At 44.0% G+C, this 23,717-nt stretch overlaps 1 protein-coding gene across 1 annotated transcript; it reads left to right on the top strand.

Moving 5' to 3' along the window:
* Positions 1-10,626: 10,626 nt before the first annotated feature.
* On the top strand, positions 10,627-11,704 carry LOC131678945 (serine/threonine-protein phosphatase 6 catalytic subunit). The gene has a single exon (XM_058959400.1). It carries the CDS (start codon positions 10,715-10,717, stop codon positions 11,627-11,629), a length of 915 nt encoding a protein of 304 aa, XP_058815383.1. The 5' UTR covers positions 10,627-10,714; the 3' UTR covers positions 11,630-11,704.
* The last annotated feature ends 12,013 nt before the right edge of the window (positions 11,705-23,717 follow it).

Raw genomic sequence — 23,717 nt, 5'->3', positions numbered from 1 at the left:
AATGAAAGATGTTCGCTAAGGTCTAGTAGAATCAAAGCTGGATCTGGAGGTGCAGCGGAAGGATTCTTCTTCGCCGATTGGTTGGTTAAAACTTTCGAAGCTTTGCACATGAAGCAGGAATTACTACAGAGAGTCTATGCGATGGGTTTCAACGCCCCTTCCAAGATTCAGGAGATGGCTCTACCTACTCTGTTGGCCGGTCCGCCACGGAATATAATCGCCTAGAGTCAGTCGGGAATAGGAAAAACCGCTGCCTTCGTGCTGGCAATGCTCAGTTGAGTCCATCAGTTAAAAAACTATCTGCAGGTGATTTGCCTTTCCCCGCGTATGAGCTGGCAATTCAGAAGGGGGAAGTACCTGCCAAAATGGCAAAGTTTTGTCCGGAAATCAAACTTCCTTACGCCGTTCGCGGTGAGGAGACCGTCAAAGGGGCGAAGCTGACTAATCATATCATCGGAACACCCGGCAAGCTACTGGACTGGGGTATGAAGTTCAGGACGTACGACCTAGTTTTCCCTTTTTGTACTGGACGAGGCGGGTGTTATGGTCGGTGTTCTTCTTGGCCACGTACGAGCGCGAGGTGATGGAGTTTGCCGAGTACATCGTACCCAATCCGATTCGGCAGGCGCGGGAGCAAAAATCACTCGATAACATCAAACAGTACTACGTCAAGTTCCGCAACCAGGACGAGAAATTGTGTGATTACCGTCGGACAAGCGATCATTTTCTGTCATATGATGTATAGGACAGTTGTAAACTCCAAGTAAACTTATTTTCAGAACTGTTAATCGATCGAAACAGGTACGCAAAACGGCCGGTTGGTTGACCGGCAGGTTGTCCCAGGATGGTCACTCGGTAGCGGTACTGTCCGGTGATCTAACGGTGGAGCAACGGTTGGACGCTCTGGATCGATTCCGAACCGGACTAGAGAAGGTACAGATTATAACGAACGTTTTGTCCAGGGGTAAGCTCCACCACTTGATTCTGGCTACAGCACCAGGTTACGGAGAGATTCTTTCGTCTTAGGTATCGACGTCGAACAGGTGACCATTGTCGTCAACTTCGACCTGCCGATGGATCAGCAGGGACGATCCGATTGCGAAACGTATCTACATCGAATTAGACGCACCGGTAGATTCGGTAAGTATGACTCATTCTTGTGATCCTATTGATTGTATTTCTTCCCACTTCTTTAACAGAACGGAATCACCATCAACCTAGTGGACAGTGATCGAAGCATGATGATTTGCAGATCAATAAGGGGGCTATTTCAAATGCAACACTATCCGTAAGACATTCTGTAGCATTTGAAGCAGTTTATACTGGTTGCTAAAATACCTAGCAATAACCACAGCAGCGCGCAGTTTCTCACAATGCGATTATTTTACAATAGTGTCGATGTTGTTTGTTTGTTTGTTGATGCACAATAATAGTCATTGAATAGAAAGATTATTGAGTTATGTATAACTGGTTTTATTTATCCGAAAAGCTTTAAAATAATAAGTTCATACAGCGAATCGTTGAAGTTTAAATTTCTCTGAAATTCATTGGTGACTGACACCGGGTTATTTTTCGGCTGCTTTATGTGCGATTTGTTTAGTTGTTTTCAGTTAGGAAGCAAAGCAATATGTGAGCTCATGTTCGATTGCACACTGAAGAGAAACCATTCTTGTGCGTCGTCTATGGTATGACTTTTATTTCTTATACTGCACTTGTCTGTATTTTTTGCAGTCTTTGCGGTGGACACTTTAAAATTTCACAAGGGCAGGAAAACTGTTGTCCGTTGATGATAAAAACGAGTGCCACTGAATCGGTGTTTGCTGCCTTAAGTACCTTGATTCTTAAAACGGGAAGTAAAAAAGTAATCAAGTGATAATGTCGGCTTAAGTGACTCATTGGTGGCTCTTTTTAAGGAAGTTCAGGACAAAAATATAGGTTTTTTTTCCATAAGTGCGCGGTAATATCAGACAGTTTCCCTGGCAGCCAAAAGTAGAGCAAGGAAACAACGCAATTAGTATCAGATATAAAGACCTTCTTGACTACAAACTTTGAAATAACAATAATCCAGTGCAAGCAATTACAAAGCATAATCAAAACCTGAAGGTTCTTCAGGCGAAGGTTTTTTTTCTAGTCAGAAAAGCGGAAAAGTCCCTCCGATCCACATCGTGCACGTGTCGATCATCCTCATCAGCCGCCGTTGGTCGGCATCACGGACCTCGCTGATTCGAGTAACGCTCCTGCCGCCATAGTACGCCGTCGAACTCCGGAACCCGTCGAAGAGCGAAAAAAACGGTGTGGGACGCTCCTTGGTGACGACCAAGTCGAAGCATAGAATCCCGGGCTCGAATTGCAGTACCTGAATAGTACTTGGACCGACTAGCAACATAAACGGCGGAAACAAACAGGTCAAATCCAACTAGAAATAAGAGAAAGGGTTAAATTATGTCTAGCCAAAAGAAAATAAACCGTCCTGTAGATATCAATAGTCCTCGTTTCGCAATTCGGGCAATCATTGGGTAGAGGGTTAAGATTTTTTGGACTGTATCGTTGAATTCATTTTCCTGTAGTTGGAGTTGGTTGTGGTAGTTCGTACCTGACCTGCCCTGAGAGGTTTAGCCGGGCTGGTAAACACACGCTCCACCGCAGTACATCCTTGAACTATACTGGCGCTTAAGCGGGAGAGTTCATAAGGGTAGTTTGCAGTAGGGCCTATCGTTTTGCGGAAATAGTTAAATACTGGGGATTTTGTGATTGGTGACCGTCCCTGCCGCTTCACGCGATTGGTTCGCTGGGACTATCTTAACTGTTACAATATCGTTTGCGGATGGATTTTTTCCAAAAAATCCTCTTCAGTGACTTACGTGTAGGATTAATAACGCAACAAAATATGTCGGCTGTTCTGTGTACTCATTGGTAGTGTTTGGAAGAATCTGCAATCTTCCACGCAGACTACAACATTCCGTTACTTAAGACACCGGAAATGATTCAACTAATTAAATAATTTTCGGGAGGATTTTCTATTTTTACTGGTTTGCGGTATGTTTTGTTGTCAAAATGTTTTTTCCCTGCGTAACCATTGGTTGCCACAGGCAAAGAGAATAGTGAAAGAGACGCAGAGTGAAAATCAGTCAAAACGGCAACACTCCCTTTACGATGATTTCAACACTAGAATTTGGCAACCGTTTCCAAAGGCAGCACTTTAAATGACTCCTATTATATTTTGAAAACAAACCTTTTGTCGATCGTTGGATGTGTTTATCAAACGATGTGCATTTCGAAACAAAGAGATGAAATAATTCTAAAACTTGTTTTTACTCATACATAGACTCTAGAATGCACCTTACAATCACGATTGCACTAAATTCTGACGAAAATTCAAATTTCTTTTTTGATAGAAGTACAATACTTATCTCCTCCAACTCAGGCATGAGTAATGTTTATTTACATTGCACGATTGGTCTGCTCAATAAGGTATTTTTGGCTTCACACTATTCGTCTCTTTTCCTATTCTCTTTGGCCACAGGTTGTTTGAAAAATAACAACGGATTATTCAGTGTTGCTAGTTTCATGCATTTTCTAACTTAATGTCACATTTGACATTACCAGTTACCTGAGTCACTGAGGAGTAGTCCGATTTTCGATACAGTTTTGGAATGCCAGTGTCTAGTCGTGTCGTTGCCCCGGTATTTTACTTTGACGCGTATTCCATATTCAAAAGCATATTTTCAAAATTCTTCAGGCGATTGGCCGAAGTAAATATCCCCTGCATTGACGTGATACATAAAGTTTTACTTTGGAGTGAACTCCAAAAATAAAAATATTTGATGACTATATTTGCACTGTAAATAGTAGCGCCAACTTGCCCCGCGTGCGTCACCGCTAACTTACTTCAACCGCATATTTTACAAAAATCTATTTAAAAAATAACTTTAATTCATGGATAGGTTTAATATCTATACGGATACTGAAAGCTCTTTTTACGCGCTATCGAAAAATAAAATCATTTGGGAAATAGATTTAAAATCACCCTAAATAACAAAGTGTTTAAAATTTAAAAAAATTACTTGGTGTGCTCGAAAACATAATATCGCCCACAACTTTTACAAAACAAAATGTTTTTTAACAAAAACACATTGGATAATGGGTTTCACATAACTTGAGGTACCGGATTCCGCCAACTTACCCCAATCAGAAACAAGCCCTGGGCTCCCCTAATACTTAATTAACTCAATCAACATGAGTTCAATGTTATCTTCATGTGATTATATTGGTGGAATGGGTTTGGAAGCGGACCACCCGCTCCCGGGTATAGTAGAGTGGAAGTGGAGGATGTGTCAGAAATCCTTTATCTTATTTCGGTATACGGGGTGGATGAAGGAAATGCGGATGTAAGGGTGGTTCAAAGGGAGAGGAGTGATGAAGGAGCGAGGTGTGAGGGCAAGAATGGGGAGGGAGGTGTACTGAGTAGCGACACAATATTCAACCGCAAATGTTGCCTTTCATTTGAGACTTGGTTTGAGAACATCGGTTCAGTCATCACCGAAGAACCGATGGGACTTAAATTGTGGAATATGCCCGGAATCCGGGACTTCCGAAAACGTCGATAGTGACAAAAAAATCTAAAGAATGTTTGATTGGCAATCAGTGATCTAGACGTGCGAATCTAAGTAATTTGGTGACCATTTCGTATGATTAAAGAGCCTAAGGGTGACTATTGCAGCTGCTACGCCCCACCAAGGTGGCCAATAGAACAGTTCAACCAGATGATCGACAGGCTCTCGTCGGACCTAGTGGGCCGGAAACCGGTAGTCATAGCGGGAGACTTTAACGCTTGGGCAGTGAAGTGGGGCAGCCGCTGTACAAATAGCAGGGGTCAAGCGCTAATGGAGGCACTTGCGAAACTCGATACTGTGCTAGCTAATAATGGCTCCGCTAGTACATTCCGTAGAAACAGGGTGGAGGCGTGGATTGACCTAACATTTGCCAGCCCGAGTCTGGCTCCAGGCATGGAATGGAGGGTAGAGGAAGGCTACACCCATAGCGATCATTTAGCAATCCGCTTTAGGATCAACTATGGTGTGCAGCATCCGAGGGCGGGAGATCCCTGTCAGGTACGCGGGTGGAAGTCCAATCACTTCGACAGCGAAGCTTTCACCGCGGCCCTGGGACCGGAGGCCAACACCGACAGTCTAAGCGGGGATGCGCTGGTAGCTGTTCTATCACGCGCGTGCGACGCCACTATGCCGAGAAAAGCACTGCCAAGAAACGGCAGATGCCCGGTATACTGGTGGAGTGCCGAGATTGTAGCTCTACGGTCAGCCTGCCTCAGAGCTAGACGTAGGATGCAAAGAGCTCGCACCGAGGATGCAAGAGAGAACCGCCGTGAAGTGTTTCGAGCTGCGAAATTGGCCCTTAACAAGGCCATTAAAAGCACCAAGAGAGCGTGTTTCGACAACTTGTGTGAGAGTGCCAACGCGAATCCGTGGGGTGACGCCTACAGGATCGTGATGGCCAATACCAAAGGGGGCTCCTCACCCCCAGAACGGTCTCCGGACCGGTTGGCAACGATTGTCGAAGTACTCTTCCCGTCTCGAGCCACAAGCCCCTGGCCACCTGTAGTACGAGACAGTGCGGGCACGGCCGAAATGGTGGCTCCAGTGACGAATGAAGAACTACTCGCAGTGGCTAAATCCCTAGCAATGAACAAAGCTCCAGGGCCAGATGGAGTTCCAAACAACGCTCTCAAGGCAGCGATCATAGCGAACCCGAACATGTTCAGGCTAGCTATGCAGAGATGCCTTGACGAGTGTCGTTTCCCCGATAGATGGAAAAGACAGAAATTGGTGCTGTTGCCGAAGCCCGGGAAGCCGCCAGGCGACCCATCGGCGTACAGACCAATCTGCCTGATCGACACGACTGGCAAACTGCTTGAGAGGATCATCCTCAACAGGCTAACCCCATACGCGGAAGGTACGGACGGTCTGTCAAGCAACCAGTTTGGCTTTCGGAAGGGTAAGTCCACAGTGGATGCTCTCAACTCAGTGATAAATACTGCCGAGATAGCGATCCAACGGAAAAGGCGAGGTATTCGATATTGTGCGTTAGTGACACTTGACGTGAAGAACGCATTCAACAGCGCAAGCTGGGATGCCATCGCGTTCTCGTTACACCGGCTTAGCCTACCGGTGGGTCTGTACCGGATCCTGGAAAGTTACTTCCAGAACCGCGTACTGCTATACGAGACCGATGCCGGTCAGAAAAGGGTTCCGATTACCGCCGGAGTCCCGCAGGGCTCGATCCTAGGCCCGGTGCTATGGAACCTAATGTATGACGGGGTTCTGAGACTGAAGTTCCCTCCTGGGGTCAAGATCGTCGGCTTTGCTGACGACGTAACCTTGGAGGTCTACGGGGAGTCAATTCCTGAGGTAGAACTAACCGCAGAACACGCGATCAGCACGGTGTAGGAATGGATGAGCACGAGAGGCCTGGAGCTCGCTCATCATAAGACGGAGGTAGTTATCGTCAACAACCGCAAGTCAGCACAACATGCAGTTATCCATGTGGGAGAAGTCGCGATCACTTCACAGCGAAGTCTGAAGTCTCTCGGAGTCATTATAGACGACAAGCTGACCTTCGGCAGCCATGTCGACTATACATGCAAGAGAGCGTCGACTGCTGTTGCGGCTCTATCGAGAATGATGTCCAATAGCTGAAAGGTGTGCGCCAATAGACGTAGGTTACTGGCAGGCGTTGCCGTATCTATCCTCAGGTACGGCGGCCCGTCATGGTCAAGAGCACTGAGGGTAACCAGTTACCTACAGAAACTGGAGAGCACCTATCGCGTGATGTGTCTCAGAGTGATATCTGCCTACCGCACGGTATCACACGATGCATCCTGCGTGATAGCGAGCATGATGCCAGTCGGGCTGGTCATTCGGGAAGATGAGGAGTGTTTCAAACTACGTGGAAACAGAGGAGCCCGCGAGCGCATCAGGGTAACCTCGGTCGCCAGATGGCAGCGTGAGTGGGACAACTCCTCGAAAGGTAGGTGGACCCACCGGCTGATACCTATCATATCGAGCTGGGTGGGAAGACCCCATGGGGAAGTTCACTTCCACCTGACACAATTCCTGTCAGGCAATGGCTGTTTCCGACAGTTCCTCCACAGGTTCGGGCACGCGGAGGTCCCAGTCTGCCCGGACTGCCCAGGTGTAGACGAAACAGCCGAACACATACTGTTCGTATGTCATCGGTTCGACGTCGAAAGAAGAGCAATGCTTGACGTCTGTGGCTGGGACACAACCCCTGATACCCTTATTCAGCGGATGTGTCAATCGGTGGAGAAGTGGAACGCAGTTTCGGCTGCTACCATCCAGATTGTCTGTAGGCTACAGGTAATCTGGCGAACCGAGCAACAGACGACGGGCACGGCTAACTAGTGATTGGTTAGCTGGAGCGAAAAAGGCCAAGCGCAAAAAAGGGAGTGAATGGTCTGTTCATGCCGAGGCAGGTTTGGCGCAGCGAATGGCAACCGCGTAAGGGGTAAAGCCAGCCACCCCGAAACAAGACAGAAGAGTGAGTGTATAGGCGTATAAGTGGACTGCCTCATGCCAAGACGGGAGGGTCGTAGCGTAGTATGTTGGGACTTAGCTATCGATGCCTCATGGCGTGGCAGAGGAGTGAAAGGGTGAGCATCCAAGTCAGTCTCACACGGCATGTTAAGGGTGAGCATAAAAGTCAGCCTTACATGGTATGGTAGAGGCTAGCACAAAAGTAAGCCTAGCAAGGAATGAAAAAGGTGAGCACACAAGTCAGCCTCGCATGGTATGTCAGAAGTGGGGCCTAAGAAAAATGTCCCACATGGGATGCCAGGGAGAGTGACAGAGGTACAATAGAGTGGCACGATCGAGAGTGAATCAGGTGATAGGGTGAGCACCCAAGTCAGCCTCACATGGTATGGGTGGGGCGAGCACAAAAGTAAGCCTAGCAAGGAATGAGTAAGGTGAGCACACAAGTCAGCATCGCAAGGAACGAAAAAGGTGAGCACAAAAGTCAGCCTCATGTGGGAGTGTTTGAGAGTGAATCAAGGTGCGATAGAGAGAGAGCACCCAAGTAAGCCTCATACAGGAGGTATGAACGCGTGAGTGAGAGTGAATGAGTACATTAGGTACAGCCATCCCCCCAGAAGTAATACCGAGAGGTAGTTCCTGGCAGGAACGATGGCGGAGCCCAATGGAGTGTAGTAGGTATTAATGGCAGCGTCACAATTCGAGCCCGACATTCCCCCAGTGCACCCCGTGCGGTAGCTTGGACCCTACCAATAGCACGTGTACTTGGCTAGGACGTAAAGGTCTTCTCCATAGTAAAAAAAATGTGACTCGCCACTCACCAATGTTTGTAGTAGACAAATGAGAAATTTCTCTTCCATTCAACTGTGTTCGGTCAGTAACGGTTTGTTTGGAATTTCTCTTTAAAGAGAACTTTGACAGTTGGCTTTTACGCTGTAATCATATCCCGAATAGAAATGTACAGTAACAAAACCATGATTTTCACTGTGACAGTACAGTAATTTTATGATAATTTACAGTAAGTTTTAGTGTTATGCTACAATACAAAAATTATAAACTTTAACGTTTTTACAGTAAATTTCAATGCAAAATAGACTTTTACAGTGAAAAAGGGGGTGGTTATGTATCTTAACATTTCAAAAATCAATTTTTCTCTATACATTTTTTTCTCGAAAACAGTAAAACTTAATGTGAATGCACTGTATCAGTTTTTTGCTGAACAGTGAAATTTATTGTTACATGATACCCAGGTAACCAACAAGCATTAGTGTATGCAGTAAAGTAGCGTAAAATTTGCATTCTGGATGCTTCTTGCAGTATGCTGGCATTCGTTATGCATAACTGTTGTTAATCAGCATTTGAAAAACTGTTTAAAAACTTCTTGCCAGTAAACAGCATTCTGAATGCACAACAGTAGTAAAAAAGCATTTTCATAGCACAGCAGTAATGTAGCCGTATATTTTGCCAAAAGCGACTTTTAAATAGCATTTAAAACGACTTAAGTGCTTATCAAGTAGCCGTTAAGACGCATTCAGCATGCTTATTGGTTACCTGGGTATTTTATTGTAAATCTACTGTGAGATTTTGGCATCGAACAATGTTGAAACAGCAGTAACTATAATATTTATTGTTTTATGATTGTTTGTAGGGTAAATGCTATTGTAAAATTCTATCCGGGATGTTTGTCGGGATTTATTTGAAATGGAAGTTGTTTTTACACCGAAAAACTGACATGACACTGTATTTTCAAATTTGGCAAGATATTTTTAGAGAGTCGACGCAAAATTTTGTAACTCGTACTGTCAAACGGACGTTCGTTTGACGGTACGAGTTATGTAATTTTCAGTCAACTCTCTAATAATCATCGAAGCTACTCTATGTATCAAGAGTTCCTCCAGTAGAAGTTTGAACAAGAGAAAATAGACAACCATAGTTTCAAGGCACTTGGCGCAAAGAAGTTGGGCTATACTTGAAATGGTTAAAGGAAACTATCCTAGTAACAATGGAGGTTTTATGGTACTCTTGAAACGTTTCCTAAAACTTAGAATGCACTTGTAGTGTGCTATAAAACTAGAAATGCTACTTGGGTATAACCTTAGAAATATATGTTCTAGTTTTGTTGAACATAAAATTATAACAAATAGCTGACTAAATTTTGTAAACATATACCGATATTTGACAAATTATAAGGTAATTCAGGACAAATGACGTACACTGCATTTTCGACGAATGATCTACGGTGCGATCGTAAATCGTTTCATTCTCGGAAATGGAATAGTTTTTTAATCAATGTGATAATAAATGCCGAAGTTGTTGTAACGACATTTAATTAGCAAGGGACTGGAAGGTGAAGTATATTTTTCAATATTAAGAGCCATAGTACTCAAGGGAGAGCAAGAAGTCGAAGGAAGAAAGTTTAGAAAAGCGTGGAATAGGGTCATTTGAGCAAGCTTAGAGTGTTCCAGCGACTTAACCTTTTGCCTGCTATCGCAGGAGTTAGGATCTTTTGGCATTAGAATGCAAATCACCTCAGTCTGCGGCATGTCCGGACGAGCGTAAAGTAACTTTGTACTTCATGCTGTTGGAACCGATTTGAAGTTGATTCAATTTTTTCGATTCTCTTTTCATGGAGTCAACCAGAGAACAAAGCCTGTCAATACCACAATACTTTCTACTTGAAACGTTATTATACGATGCTCCGCTCATTTGAATTCGAAAAATTTCTGCTTGTTTGAATATGTCTTATCGAGACTTTTACTAGAGGACATTAGTGTTCTTTTACGAGAGACACGTTAAGTAATGATGTGTAACTCATTATATAGATGGAGCTACTGTTCCGAGTTTAAGTTATTTGCCAAAAATTTCCAACCGAAATCGTTCTAGTTGTCATGTCGGTTTGTCGGAGGTACACACTTTTAATCAAGTAAAAACGTCTGTTATCTGTGCATATACAAAAGCAACCCTGTCGAACCGGTTCAAAATTGTTTTCCGCGTTTTCGTACTACATGGCAGCACTGCACTTGAAGATTTTGGCTTTGTTCTATTTATATTGTTGACAGTTCATTGACAAGGCGTATAAGCTCGGAAACATCCATTTTTGTTGGGAGAAAATTGATAAGAATAATACGAGTTTGTAGAACGGCAAAATGACTTCGGAACTAGATAGCTGGATTGAGATTACAAAACAGTGCAAATATTTGCCAGAGAATGACCTGAAGAAATTGTGTGATTTGGTATGTGATCTGCTGATAGAAGAGTCAAACATACAACCAGTGAGCACTCCAGTCACCGTCTGCGGTGATATTCATGGGCAGTTCTACGATCTTGAGGAGCTTTTTCGCACGGGTGGACATATTCCGGATACGAATTACATTTTCATGGGCGACTTCGTTGATCGTGGTTATTACAGCTTGGAAACGTTTACTCGTTTGCTTACCTTGAAGGCACGGTATCCGGAGAGAATCACATTGCTTCGAGGTAACCATGAATCACGACAAATCACCAAAGTGTACGGTTTTTATGACGAGTGTTACACCAAGTATGGCAATGTAAACCCGTGGAAGTACTGCTGCCGAGTGTTTGACTTGCTCACCATCGCTGCCTTGATCGACGAGGAGGTTTTGTGTGTCCATGGCGGCCTTAGTCCGGAGATTAAAACGCTGGACCAAATCCGAACAATCAATCGTGACCAGGAGATTCCCCATAAGGGTGCTTTCTGTGATTTGGTTTGGTCAGACCCCGAGGATATCGAAACGTGGGCCGAGAGCCCGAGGGGGGCAGGTTGGCTGTTTGGAGTTGATGTGACGTTGGATTTTATGTTTATCAACAGGCTGGAACTGATCTGTCGGGCACATCAACTGGTCCACGAAGGAATAAACTATTTGTTCAACCGTAAGCTGGTCACTGTTTGGTCGGCGCCAAATTATTGCTACCGCTGCGGCAATGTGGCAGCAATACTCAAGTTTCAAACCGCAGAGGATTCGACGGTGGAGATATTCAAGGCGGTACCGGACAGCGAAAGGGTCATGCCGAGCCAACGCGTTACACCGTACTTTCTGTGAAGACAACCTAGTATTCTTATATAATGTATGTGTAATTATTACAAAACAAAATAAATTGTTGCTTTTGTGAGTAAATGAAGGAAATCATTTAGACAAAGTGCGAAAGCAAGCACCCAAATCATTCCTATCACATATATCTTTAGAGTAGTTGGATTGTCGGTGACGTTAGATTGTTTGAACTCTATTGTAACAAAGCTCTCAAAATTGTGTTACGGAAATCAGATGGGCAAATGAAGGAAACTCATCCCGAGATCCTACATGCATCTCGCCTTCGTGGACGGCGCTCTTGCCTTTTAAAATGAATAAATTATTAACACTAGTGACTTGCCAGGAGATAAAAATGCGTGTTCTAGGTGCGAATAGAACGTTCTTCGATATGCGTTGCCAGTTAATATTTCGTAGCCTACATAGATGCATCAAACTTGCTATGTACAAAACGCTAATACTCCCGGTTGCTTTATATGGTTAGAGACATGGACGATTTGGGGGGATAGGGAAACGGTGGTAAGCCCGACATTGTAGTTAAGCCAGACAACCCACGACTTTTTCCAGATATCAAATTTTATAGGTTCATCAACCTCAACAAAATAAAGGCCTATTTACACTCTCGGTGAAAATGAACGTGAACTCAATACCCACCAAACTGTTTTTTCTAATATCTATCTTATTAGTGCATAGAAATTCATGAAACTGGATCTAAACGATAGTACATTGATATACTTAGCGAATCCATGCACAATTGTCCAACTAAAAAGCATCTTAATGTCAAAATCTTATGTCAAGTTTACTTTGACAATTAATCTGACAATTATTAAAGATGTGAATAGATGCAATTACACTACTAACATCTCCTTTGGAGAGTTTTTGATATCTATCAGTCGGTCCAACTAACGAATCAAATTCGTTTCTTCTTTGGTTTTAGTACCAAAACTTCTTGAGTGCTTTGGATCCGTGTCCGATGCCATTTAGCACGGAAACTTTTTAAGCCCTATATTTCCTTTCTTGTGCCATTTAGCCCTACTTCCTTGATGAGCCATTCAGCTCCCCGACTTGTACGCGAACTTCTCGGTCGCGTCCCCGATGATGGACCTGATCTACTCCGACGGAGAGTTATCCTGGCAAGAGAAGTCAGCTAGGGTCCGAAGTCAGTTCGGCGATTCCGATAAAGCAGGACGTCCGGTTCACTGGTGGTGTCTCATCGCGGTCTACTCAGTCTAGTCCCCAGCGGTGTATCTAGCTTACGCTGATGGAGAGTTCCCCGAAAAAAGAAGTTCTCCCAATACCGATTCTTCTTTGGTTTTTGCTATATTTCTATCGGAATAACCGGTGGGGACGCCATGATTGGTCTGGCGATTCCAGATGAAGCGTGGTATCTGGTTCGCTGGCGTTTCAACCACCCATGCTCGGTGCTCTTTTGCAGTCTACTCGACTAGTCCTCAGCGATGGATCTAGTTTATTCCTGCAGAGAGTTCCCTGGCGGTGATTGTTCTTCCGAAACCGTTGTTCGACGTTCATCACGCCGTTTCCGCTGTAAGACGGCCATGATCTACATCATAACTCTATTTATTGCTTTCCACGTCTTTACATTGCTTGTCATTCTGTAGGTTAAATTATCCGGGTTGATCCTCGGTCCTCCAGTTTAAGCAGCACGTCGCTTCAAAGCTCAGACATTCGAAGACCACATGCTCCGGTGTCTCCTCGACGTTCTCACACTCCGGGCACAATAGTGGCGTTGCGTACCCGAACCGATGAAGATACTTCCGAAAGCAGCCGTGGCCCAACAGGAGCTGTTTCAGGTGGAATGTCATTTCTCCGTGCTTTCTATTGACCAACGTCGACAGGTTTGAGATGAGCCGGTAGGTCCACTTTCCTTTCTCCGTATTGTTCCATTCCTGCTGCCACGGCACCATCGAATCGATTCTCCTCACGTTTATTGCTTTTCATTAATTGTAGCACTTGATATCCTCCGCCAGGGTGATGCAGATGGGGATCATCTCGGCGAAGACATTATTCTGTCCACTATCGTACGACCACTAGTCGGAACGTCCTGTTCAGCTTTTCGAGGTTCCGCTTGGTTTTCAGCACCGCACCCCAGGTTGGGACCCCATATCGCAGTATCGATGACGAAACCCAAGATAACAGACCGGATTTTCGCAGGTGTAATCAACGTGGTTGTTAAAGCTCAACCGGTCGTCGATTATCACTCCCGATTGCTTCAGCACACGCTTCGATGCAATCACGTGCCCTTCCACGGTGATCTGTATCCGCTGAACCGCTTTGCAGTTACCGACCAACAACACATCCGTCTTGTGGTGAGCTGTTTGCAGCTTGACCCATCGTACATGCCGTTCCAAAGAGTTGGAACGAGAATGGAACCCTGAGGAACGCCCGCTGCGACTCGCATTGACTTCTGCCCTTCGTTCGTCTCGTGCAGCGGAACTCTATTCTGGACGTAGCTCTTCAGGATCTGGTTCATTCTTTTGTGTAGCGCTGTGGCATCGGCCTATACGAGGCTGGATGGCCCGGTGACTTCCCTGACTTTGGCAGCAACACCAGCTTCTGTACCTTCCACATTTCGGGGAAATTTCCATCATCTAAACACTTCTGCAGTAGCATTCTGAACATGTCCGGATATGCAGCTTTCAGCGCCCCACGTTTGATATTCCATCCGGGCCGAGGGTTTTCGTTGATTTTAGTCGCATCGACGCTTCTTTGAGCTCATCGTTAGTCGATTGCCACTCGGCTGTGTTTGATCCTTCTTCTTCGCCGTACGGTGTCGATGACCAGGTAGTTGGATCGTGCTTCGGGAAGAGACTCTCAACGATTATCTTTTGCTTATCCGAACATATACACCTGGTTTCGATGGGCCCTCATCTTCGTCATGACGACTCAGTACGCGTTCCCCAGGGATTTGCGTCTACTTCTCAGCGCAGCTATTTATGGCAAGCTGGCTTGCTAAGGTTTCTAAAGCGTCCCTAACTTCTCGAAACGGCGCTTGCGCTCCTCTCTCACTCTCCGATCTTGCTCTCTGAGTCCGCCTTCTGGCTCTAAGACAAGCAGCGTGTAGCGTACTGAGCTACTCATTTAACCAGTTAGCTGCACGCCGTTTACTGCATGGCTCCAGTTTTCGTGGTGTTGTAACGTCACAAGCCGTCACGATCCTGTCAGCCACATCAACGTACTTGATTTCGCTGTTCGCCGAAGTGACTCAACCAAGAGGTTTTTGTTAAAGACTTGTCACCCGCTGAAACACTGCACAGTGGAAGAAATCCGACCAAAAAGGCAATTAATTGGAAGCCGCTGAAAAAGTATGACAATATATACACAAAAAGTTGTGGAATTTTTTAGGAATAAAATGCAATCAATTTGTTCACCGCACGCCCTTTTGGCTGGAGATATGGGGCTTTGAAGATCCGGAACATTACAGGTTTTCATCAAATCTGAGGCCTAATTAAGAAGCCGCTGTAAAAGTACAAAGAATTATTACCCTTAGTTGCGGAAAACTTCAACGACCAAGATGCAAACAAATTTGTTCACCGCACGCTCTTTTGGCCGGAGATATGGTGCTTTGAAGATCCGGAACATTATTGGTTTTCATCAAATCTGAGGCCTAATTAAGAAGCCGGCGTAAAAGTACAAATAATTATACCCTTAAAGTTGCAAGATGTAATCAAATTTGTTCACCGCATGCTCTTATGACCGGAGATATGGGACTTTAAAGATCCTGAACATTACCGGTTTTCATCAAACCACGCTCCCAATCAGAAGCCGCAGCAAAAAGACCAAAATCTATATATCGAAAGTTGCAAAAAACTCCAGCAATCAAAACGCAATCAAATTTGTTCAAAGCACGCAGCTGTGGCCGAAGTTATAGGGGTTTGAATATCCTGAACATTACCGGTTTTTCATCAAATCAGGCGCCCAATCAGAAGCCGGACTTGTGACTTCGCGTGTATGAATTCGATTTTATGACCGTGTGACCATCCACATATTCGCGAGTTATCTTGCATGGTCACGCGGGCCGTCATTCTGATATTTAGTTTTCGGTGTACGGTTCAGATTCGGACAGAGAGTGTAACCTTCTGGCATGTTCCAATACCGATTATTTATCTAAAACTTAGGCCATTGCAAATCTTTTTTAAAAAATGTCACACACCCCCCCCCCCCCCCTTCAAAATCGCTGAAAAAAATCAGGGGGCAAATAAATTTTTTAAAATAACCAAAATTCAAAAATTTTTCACGTTTTATAGAACAACAATAACTTCCATAGAGTTTTGCTTTTCGTAACTGAAAACTATTATGGTAGTTTTAGAAATTACCATCCCATGATAATTTTTATTTTGACCATTCTCGGGTAAATGTGAAGTTTAAATGAGATCATCGATCCAGTCCAACATCAAATGAAACGTTTGCTGGTCGCGGAAGGAAGGACCCATCTGTGTATTATCAAACAAACATCTCATGGAAAGGCTAATACAGACCGACTTCTGAATCGATTCCATTTTAAACGCAACAGTCGATAGATACATAATCGATCGTTGCATTCGAAAATAATTTCGATAAAGAAACAATCTGAATTCAAATCAGACTCCTGGAGATTTATATGTGGTTCAATATTCAATATACATGAGCTTTACCGAAAGGTTTTTGACATTTAAAGATTTCATATGGGATCGTAGTATTCATACCGTATTTCCGCAGCCATATGTGCGATTCTTATGAACTTGATCAGATCAAAATCTGCTACCAAACCTTCCATTTAAGGCTAAGCTTGTGAAAATCGAATAAGCCGTTTTCCAAGAAGCCGAAGAGACATTAATTCTGAAATATTCCAAGAACCAGAAACATGCGAAATTTTCGAGATAGACGCTAGAATCAAAAGAACTTTGTCTGGCCATCAGCGATCAAGAATGCTCTAGCAAAGCTAAATATAGATCTTACAAATAGTGGTATCATCGGCACTTACCGCAGGAAGAACCGGGAATCCATTATCGATGTCAATTTTTGTAGCCTTGGAGTAACCGGAAAGATGGACTGAAAAGTGTGCGAGGATATATCCACAGCGCCCACCAAGCGATTTGGTACAGCGTTGATAACAGGACTATGAACTACACATGAATATGAATATGTAGGAGATATATAAACGAGGGAAGATGGAAAACAGCGATTTTTCACAGAAACGTGTCCGTCTAAGAACTTGAACTTGAGGGTATCCTCTTCAACCTAAATGCGAACGAGTTCACGGCACTACTCACAAAGGCGTGTAATGCGACCATACCAAGGGATGGGAAACTGAGAAACGGTCGCCGAGTGCAATACGACGATTATCGATCTACGTATAAGTTGCCTCCGAGCTTGGAGAAGAAGTCGGAGATCACTTCGGTTTCTCATCTCGCTCAGTTCAGAAGCTAGAAATCGCTCCGCTGCAATAGCAGGGCAAGTAATCAAATTTACTCGCGCGACGTTTGGCAAAAATTGATTCCTTCTGCCTAGTGTGTGATACGTGAACAAACAATGAGTGACAATGCCAAGCAAAAGTATATCACGATGCGGGCAAACTGTGTTGCTGTTGACTACACGAAATATCCGGTAATACCATCAATTCATGAAGGGGAGCAAATGTTGAAGGTGAACTTGAAGTTCAACGTAGCTTGCGGTACTTTATGCGGTGCAATTCCACCATTTGCGTCATGCGGTACTGAATATGTTAAAAAATATTAGTCAAGCAGAATCATTCGCTTCCCAGAACAGCATGAAACACGTCATCGAATGTAATGACATTTTATACAGTATCCCAACGTATATAGATGTTGACAGTATTGAAATAAAGATACATGACCTGGCACCACGTACTAGTTCCTTCGCTATCAAACAAATCCTGTCAAAATACGGAGAGGTGAATAGTGTTAAGGAAGATAGTTGGAGGAACTTCTTCCCAAGACTCCGCAACGGAGTTCGTGTAGTGAGAATGCGTCCGACAAAACCTATTCCCTCTTACTTGACTTTCACATGCAAATCACCTCATGGTGTTGAATATTCTCAACGAACACTAGTCACGCACCCAGGACAGATTCCTACCTGTCAATATTGTGATCATCCGCTACACCACGGGAAACCTTGCGCAGAGAATGCTAAAGAAATTCCACCTGATACGACCAAAGCCGGTATACAATCATCGTATGTTAAACCACAACCAGTTGGTAAGCCAACGACAGCAGACCAGGCATTCACAAGCACCAGCTCAACAACGATCGGCCCCAGTACCACTAAACCAACTGCCATTACCAACATCGAAGTAACAACGATTACAGCAAATGTTGCCAAACCATCAACCAACACCACCAATAACGAATCAAATACCGATGAAGAAGGATTTACAATAGCGACCCGTAAGCACAAACAACAAATAAGAACATCCGACGATGAGCAAGATGAATGCAGTACCGATGATGACATGGACGTAAACGAAAACGCGAGAGAAGACGGACCAAATGACCCCCAAGGTGCACTCCACGGCTCAGTTGTGCTAACGCATTGAGCCGTGTTAAATATATTTAAAATTAAAACAGAACTCAGAAAGCTCAAGGGAAGCGAGCTGCAAGAACCGCTCTCAACCAAGCAGTCAAGCTGTACAAGAAAGCCTTGCCACGAAGCCAACGCGAATTTCCTTAGGAGAGACCTACAAAGTTGGCATAACAAAGATAAAAGGCACAGCTGCACCACCTGAAAGGTGCCCGGAAACGATGGAGGTCACTATCGAAAGGTTTTCCCCACAACATGAAACTATTTTCGCCGTACAGTGAGGAGGATGATCACAAAGATGAAGATCGATTTACCAACAAACAGCTTATTGAGATGGCGAAAGTCATAAAAGTGAAGTGATACATGAGAGCCCGGATATGTTCAAAACGATCCGATAATTGGAAGCGACAAAAGCTGATGTTGCTTCTGATGCCGGGACAGCATGGAGATCTTTCAGCGTAGTCAATATATCCCTTGGTAATGTTAGAGAGAAGGAGTAATCCTGAACAAGCTAACGAAGTACGCGTACCGTGAGAACGGCACCTCATGTAATTCGGCTTCCTTATAGGCAGGTCTACAGTGAAATCCATCCAAACGGTTGTGTGAGCTTTGGAGACAGCAGAGATAAGGATATCGTTTTTGCGTGGTGGTTCCCTTAGACGTGAAGAATGCTTCAATAGTACTAGCTGGGAAGCAATCGCCCATTCGCTGTACAGCATGAGTAACTCTCCAGGATATTATAGAGCTACTTTCAGTACCGAACACTGATCTACGAGACAGACAAGAGAGAATCACAACTACAACTGACGTTCCTCGACTCGACGCTGTGGAACGCAGTGTACGATGGAGTATTGAAGCTGAACCTTCCCAGAGATACAACGATTTTCGGCTTCACGGATGATGTGGTTTTCCAAGTAATCGGACAATCGCTAGAAGAGGAGACACTCGACACGGAGACGATTGCCCATCATAAAACAGATGTGGGGATGACTAGCAGCCGAAAGACAGCGCGGTCGGAAAATATATCATCGATTTGAACTTTTAAAGTTACGATGATTATGTTAAGGGGAAGGCTGTGAGAGCAACCACAGCTTTGCTTGAGGCGCCAGTGTACTGGGCACCATGAACCAGCTGGAATCGCCGGACCGAAGCATGTGAGCAGACTAGTTTCACTGTCAGGGACAAGATCGAGTAGGTCGAGTGAAGCACCAGCGGTGGGTCGTCGAGTTTTCAACGAACCGGAAGCAGCGAACCAGAAGCTACGCTCCATCCGGTATCGCCGAACCGTCCTCGCCAAGTACTGGTTGGCCCTTTGAGTAGGATTTATGGACTATGCGAGAAGATTGCGACAAAACTGGGAGCTAAATGACTCACGCAACTGGCATCGGTATCGGGAGAACTTCCGACGAGGAATTGAGATGGTTCGCGAAAACAGGAACTAAATGGTTCACAGAAACGGGAGCCAAATGGCTAACGGAAGTTCACCACTGCGATTAGCCGGATATGTGTTCGGAGCTAAACCGCTCTAATGTATCATTTTGTCTTAAGACTGAATCAGCCTCCCCACGATATTACACTTCGATACAGTCTCGTGGAACAAAAGGAAGGAAGAGAAGTAAGGACTATTAGTAGCGGTTACGCACAAAAGTGAATCCCACCTAGAGCCAATGCACTTTTGAAGCTATTTAACCATACTATAAAACATACAGACATTTTCAGATATCGACGAACTGAATCTAGTGGTATATGACACTCGACACTCCGGGTGTAGGTTAAAAAGTCGAATTTCAGAGTGATTGCACAGTCTTCCTTATATGAAAAAGGCAAAGAATGAACTGATGATTGCTATACATTTCATAAATCCGTACGACTATCAAATGAATTTATCTGATGTGGTTACCTACTGCGCAACAAGATGGAGAAAAATGCAAAGATTTCGAAGATGTACACGGAACCGAGCCGAATTACTATCATGTACCAAACAAACAAATCTACAAGTCTTCAAGCACAAGCGATAAACCAAAGCTGATGTTTCCACTAGAGTTCGAAAAAGTATAGTATGCACAGGATGTACGTTCGCCAGGCTACTGTATACGAAATACGCAATAGAAAAAAATATCAGAGAAAACCATATCTGAGATGAATAATTCCATTGACGCACACTTTACCTTTGGATTCATTCCAGAATGTTTTCCAAAAGTCCATAAGTGAAATGTTGCAATCCTGTTTCTGTACATTGTTATCAAGCAGGTTCACCTTTGACCGATTTTCATGCCTTGTGTGTACAATCGGTCCATGTGCCGCCACAACGGAACGAAAACTATTCAAGCAACCAAAAGTTAATACGTTAAAGTACTCTTAAATGTTTACATTAAGTTCTCAGAGAACTTTCAAGCTTTTATTGGAAATTTAAAAATTGCACTGTTGGGAAAAAATTTTAAAACGAAAACTTTAGCATCCCTTTCCTATGTGAACTTTTGATTGATTCAGTAATGTTTGCTTGAATTTTTCTAGTAAAACAAATAGCTCAACCCCGCTACACGAAATCACCCTGCGGAAACGTCCACGAGAACAATCGAAAGAAAATGCAAAAAGAAAAAAAATGTGTTTATTAAAATAAATATTTATTTTTTGTTTGCCCCCCCCCCTTTCAGAAAAAAATTTGTACTTCGACATAATTTTTAAAAAAGATTTGTAATGGCCTTATCTTACTTAATTAAATTAAATCACTGGTACTACTATTTAATATAAAATCCACTCATATAACGTAAATTAAATCAGACTCTATTCGCAATGTACATCCCTATAAAGTCAAAATTAGTATCCCTGCCCAACACCCCTCGATACCAAAATCCATCAAATCCTACGCACGACCGTCAGCACCAACCTAAATAGCAACGGAGAGCATTTCTAAAAACCGTGCGTTTCGACACTGTTTTCCTCTGACATCTCCAAGCCGAGACGTCAAAGGAGTTTATATATCAGTTTTCACCATTTTGAAGGTAACACCTATTTGAAACAACGGTGTAGTGCATACGGTAAAGGCCGTCAGTGTAGTTTGGCCACACTGAAATCAGGAATAAAGTTCCGCGGGTGAAAGGTCCCCCGCGTCGATATATGGGTGTCGGTCATATAGTAAACGGGCCTCTATCGAATCGACGAAGGAGTCGGTAAGCAGTAAAAGTGCCTGCCATCTGTGAGCGAAAAATCATCCGTGTCGATATTCCGGCGGCTACCCTGGTAGTCCGTCGGTCCACGAGTGTCGCCAACCAGTACCGCTGCAACGACTAAGGGTGCTTACAGAGTGGCCGCGAGAAGCTGAGCAGGCGCTTGTACTGACAGTATGATGCGAGATGCGAGAAACCTGCTCGCAGCATATCAAATGGAGCATGTCAGAGTAAAAGCAGGCAGTCGGCGCCGATCCGCTCCGCTTTCACTCTGACATCCTTCCTTTGGTTTGCAGTAAGCAGGTTTCTCGCATCTCGCACTCTAATGTCAGTTCCAGCCCCAGCTCAGCTTCTCGCCGCCACTCTGTAAGCACCCTAAGACATCAGACGCTGCGCACAACCGAGTTTCCAGACGGCTATCATCGGACTGAAATCGCACGTGTTGATATTCCAGCGGCTACTTAGCCATCGGTCCACGTGTGCGTCCGGATTAAGCGAATCGGCCCGGGATACGACATCGGCGATCGGAGGAATCGCCCAACGTGCCAATGGTTCGTAAACCCCACCAATCCAAATACCTTGCCTAACCTGTGTGAATAAACTTTCTATGTTTAAATTTGGCCATATTAAACGATCGTTTTTCTTTAATCGTCATTTTTAATTAATCTTTAATCGTGAGCCCTTTTCGCTTTGCCTTATTGAATTCGAAACGGTAAGTGACAATTCCTCCTGGTAGTTTGTCCGCCCTGAGATAGCATATATAAAGAGTAACTTACAGGAGTGAGTTACCCTATATGACTAGAGTTCCTGGTCATGTCGCCATGGAACGCGTTGTCCAGTGGATATGAGAGCTTTCTTTGTTTAATTGGTCCAATTGAAGGCATGGACCTAGACTTCTGGTATCGAGGAAAGAGAGATTGTAGGTTCACGCTTGAGACCGCTTTTGAATGTTTATAAGTGCCGAGACGTTCATATTATCACCAGGATGTTATCATGTCTGCGAGATCGCGGATGTAGGTTACGTGGATGATCGCGAAGGCTCAAGCATTTGTACGATAACGTGTTTTTCGCGTGTATGTGACTTCGCGTGTATAAATTAGATTTTTATGTCGCCATGGAACGTGTTGTTTAGTGGATATGAGTGCATCTTTTTGTTTGGATGATAGCGATGAACTCGAGCGTTTGCATGAAAACTTTTTAGTCGCGTGTGCTAGCGTGCATTGGACTGCTAGGATCGAGGGTAGAGACTTTCGGACGTGATCGATTCATGGTTGCGCGAGCGGTGAGTTGATGCTTGCAGTGCTTGGGGAGGGGGTTTGGGACCTCCCTCGAAATATTTTGAAGATTTTTTTAAAATTAATATGTTCAACAAAAATATGCTTAATATTTTAAATGGAATTCTCAAAGTTTCATTTGCAAAAGTTATCTTGTGAGAATATTTCCTTGTAGTGACCGGGTGCTAAATGGCTCTTTGTATCGTGACAAAACTGGGGAGCTTACTGGACACCGGTACCGAGAGAAATTCCGTCAATTTCTGTAGTTCTTGAATGAAGCAAAACAAAACAAGAAATTGGAGAAAATCAGGATATCGGATATCGGATAGAGAAATTTTACCGCCGATGATTAATCCGTTAGAGTGGCGGCGAAATGGATCGCGAAAATGGACATCGGTATAAGGTGAAATACTGCCGCCAAGAAGTTCTCAGCACCAGCTAGTAGATAAATAGGAACGACTAGCACCAAGAAGGACAAGAAACCCGGCGAAGGTGGTTGTAAACAGATGTAAATCCTTATGGTCGACACCCCCGGATCGGTTCATGTTCAGCAAGGTACGATATTTGCAGCAGACCTGAGCAGGTGAGATATATCGCGAAGGTTTGACAGCAAGTAAGGAAAATTTGACAGCAAGTAAGGAAAAGTAGCTATGGATAAAAACATGACGATTAACACAAAACAAAATAAGAAAGAACACAATCCTTACTAAAGCAGTACTTAACGGTTGCCCCGGATGGATGAGGATTACGGGGTACAAGAGGTTTAAGTTTAGTCGGTTGGCTTAACAACTACTACAAACCAATCCGAATCCACCACGAGCCAGCAGGCAACGCACAGTGATCGGAAATGCCAAAAACGTCACTAGAGGCCAAACCATTGAATATATTCATAGGGTATCTTTGGAGGAATTGTTCGTAAGAATTTTCGCTACAATCTGATAAAAATTAAATTGAGGCATGGCTTACTATGATTGAACTAGAAAAAATAACTTTTTATACTGACAAGGTAGAGAGTTGGTGTCTTCAACAAAGTTTTAGGAATGCTCATAATGAAGAATTCTGTTCAACAACTTGAGCTTGTAGGACTTAATGTTATCGATTTATGAAGCGTTTCCTAAGGCAAAC

This window comes from Topomyia yanbarensis, chromosome 2 (genome assembly GCF_030247195.1).
Source record: "Topomyia yanbarensis strain Yona2022 chromosome 2, ASM3024719v1, whole genome shotgun sequence".
NCBI classification, from domain to species: domain Eukaryota; kingdom Metazoa; phylum Arthropoda; class Insecta; order Diptera; family Culicidae; genus Topomyia; species Topomyia yanbarensis.
The sequence above is the reverse complement of the archived record's forward strand: the minus strand, read 5'-3'. Positions and strand labels throughout refer to the sequence as shown.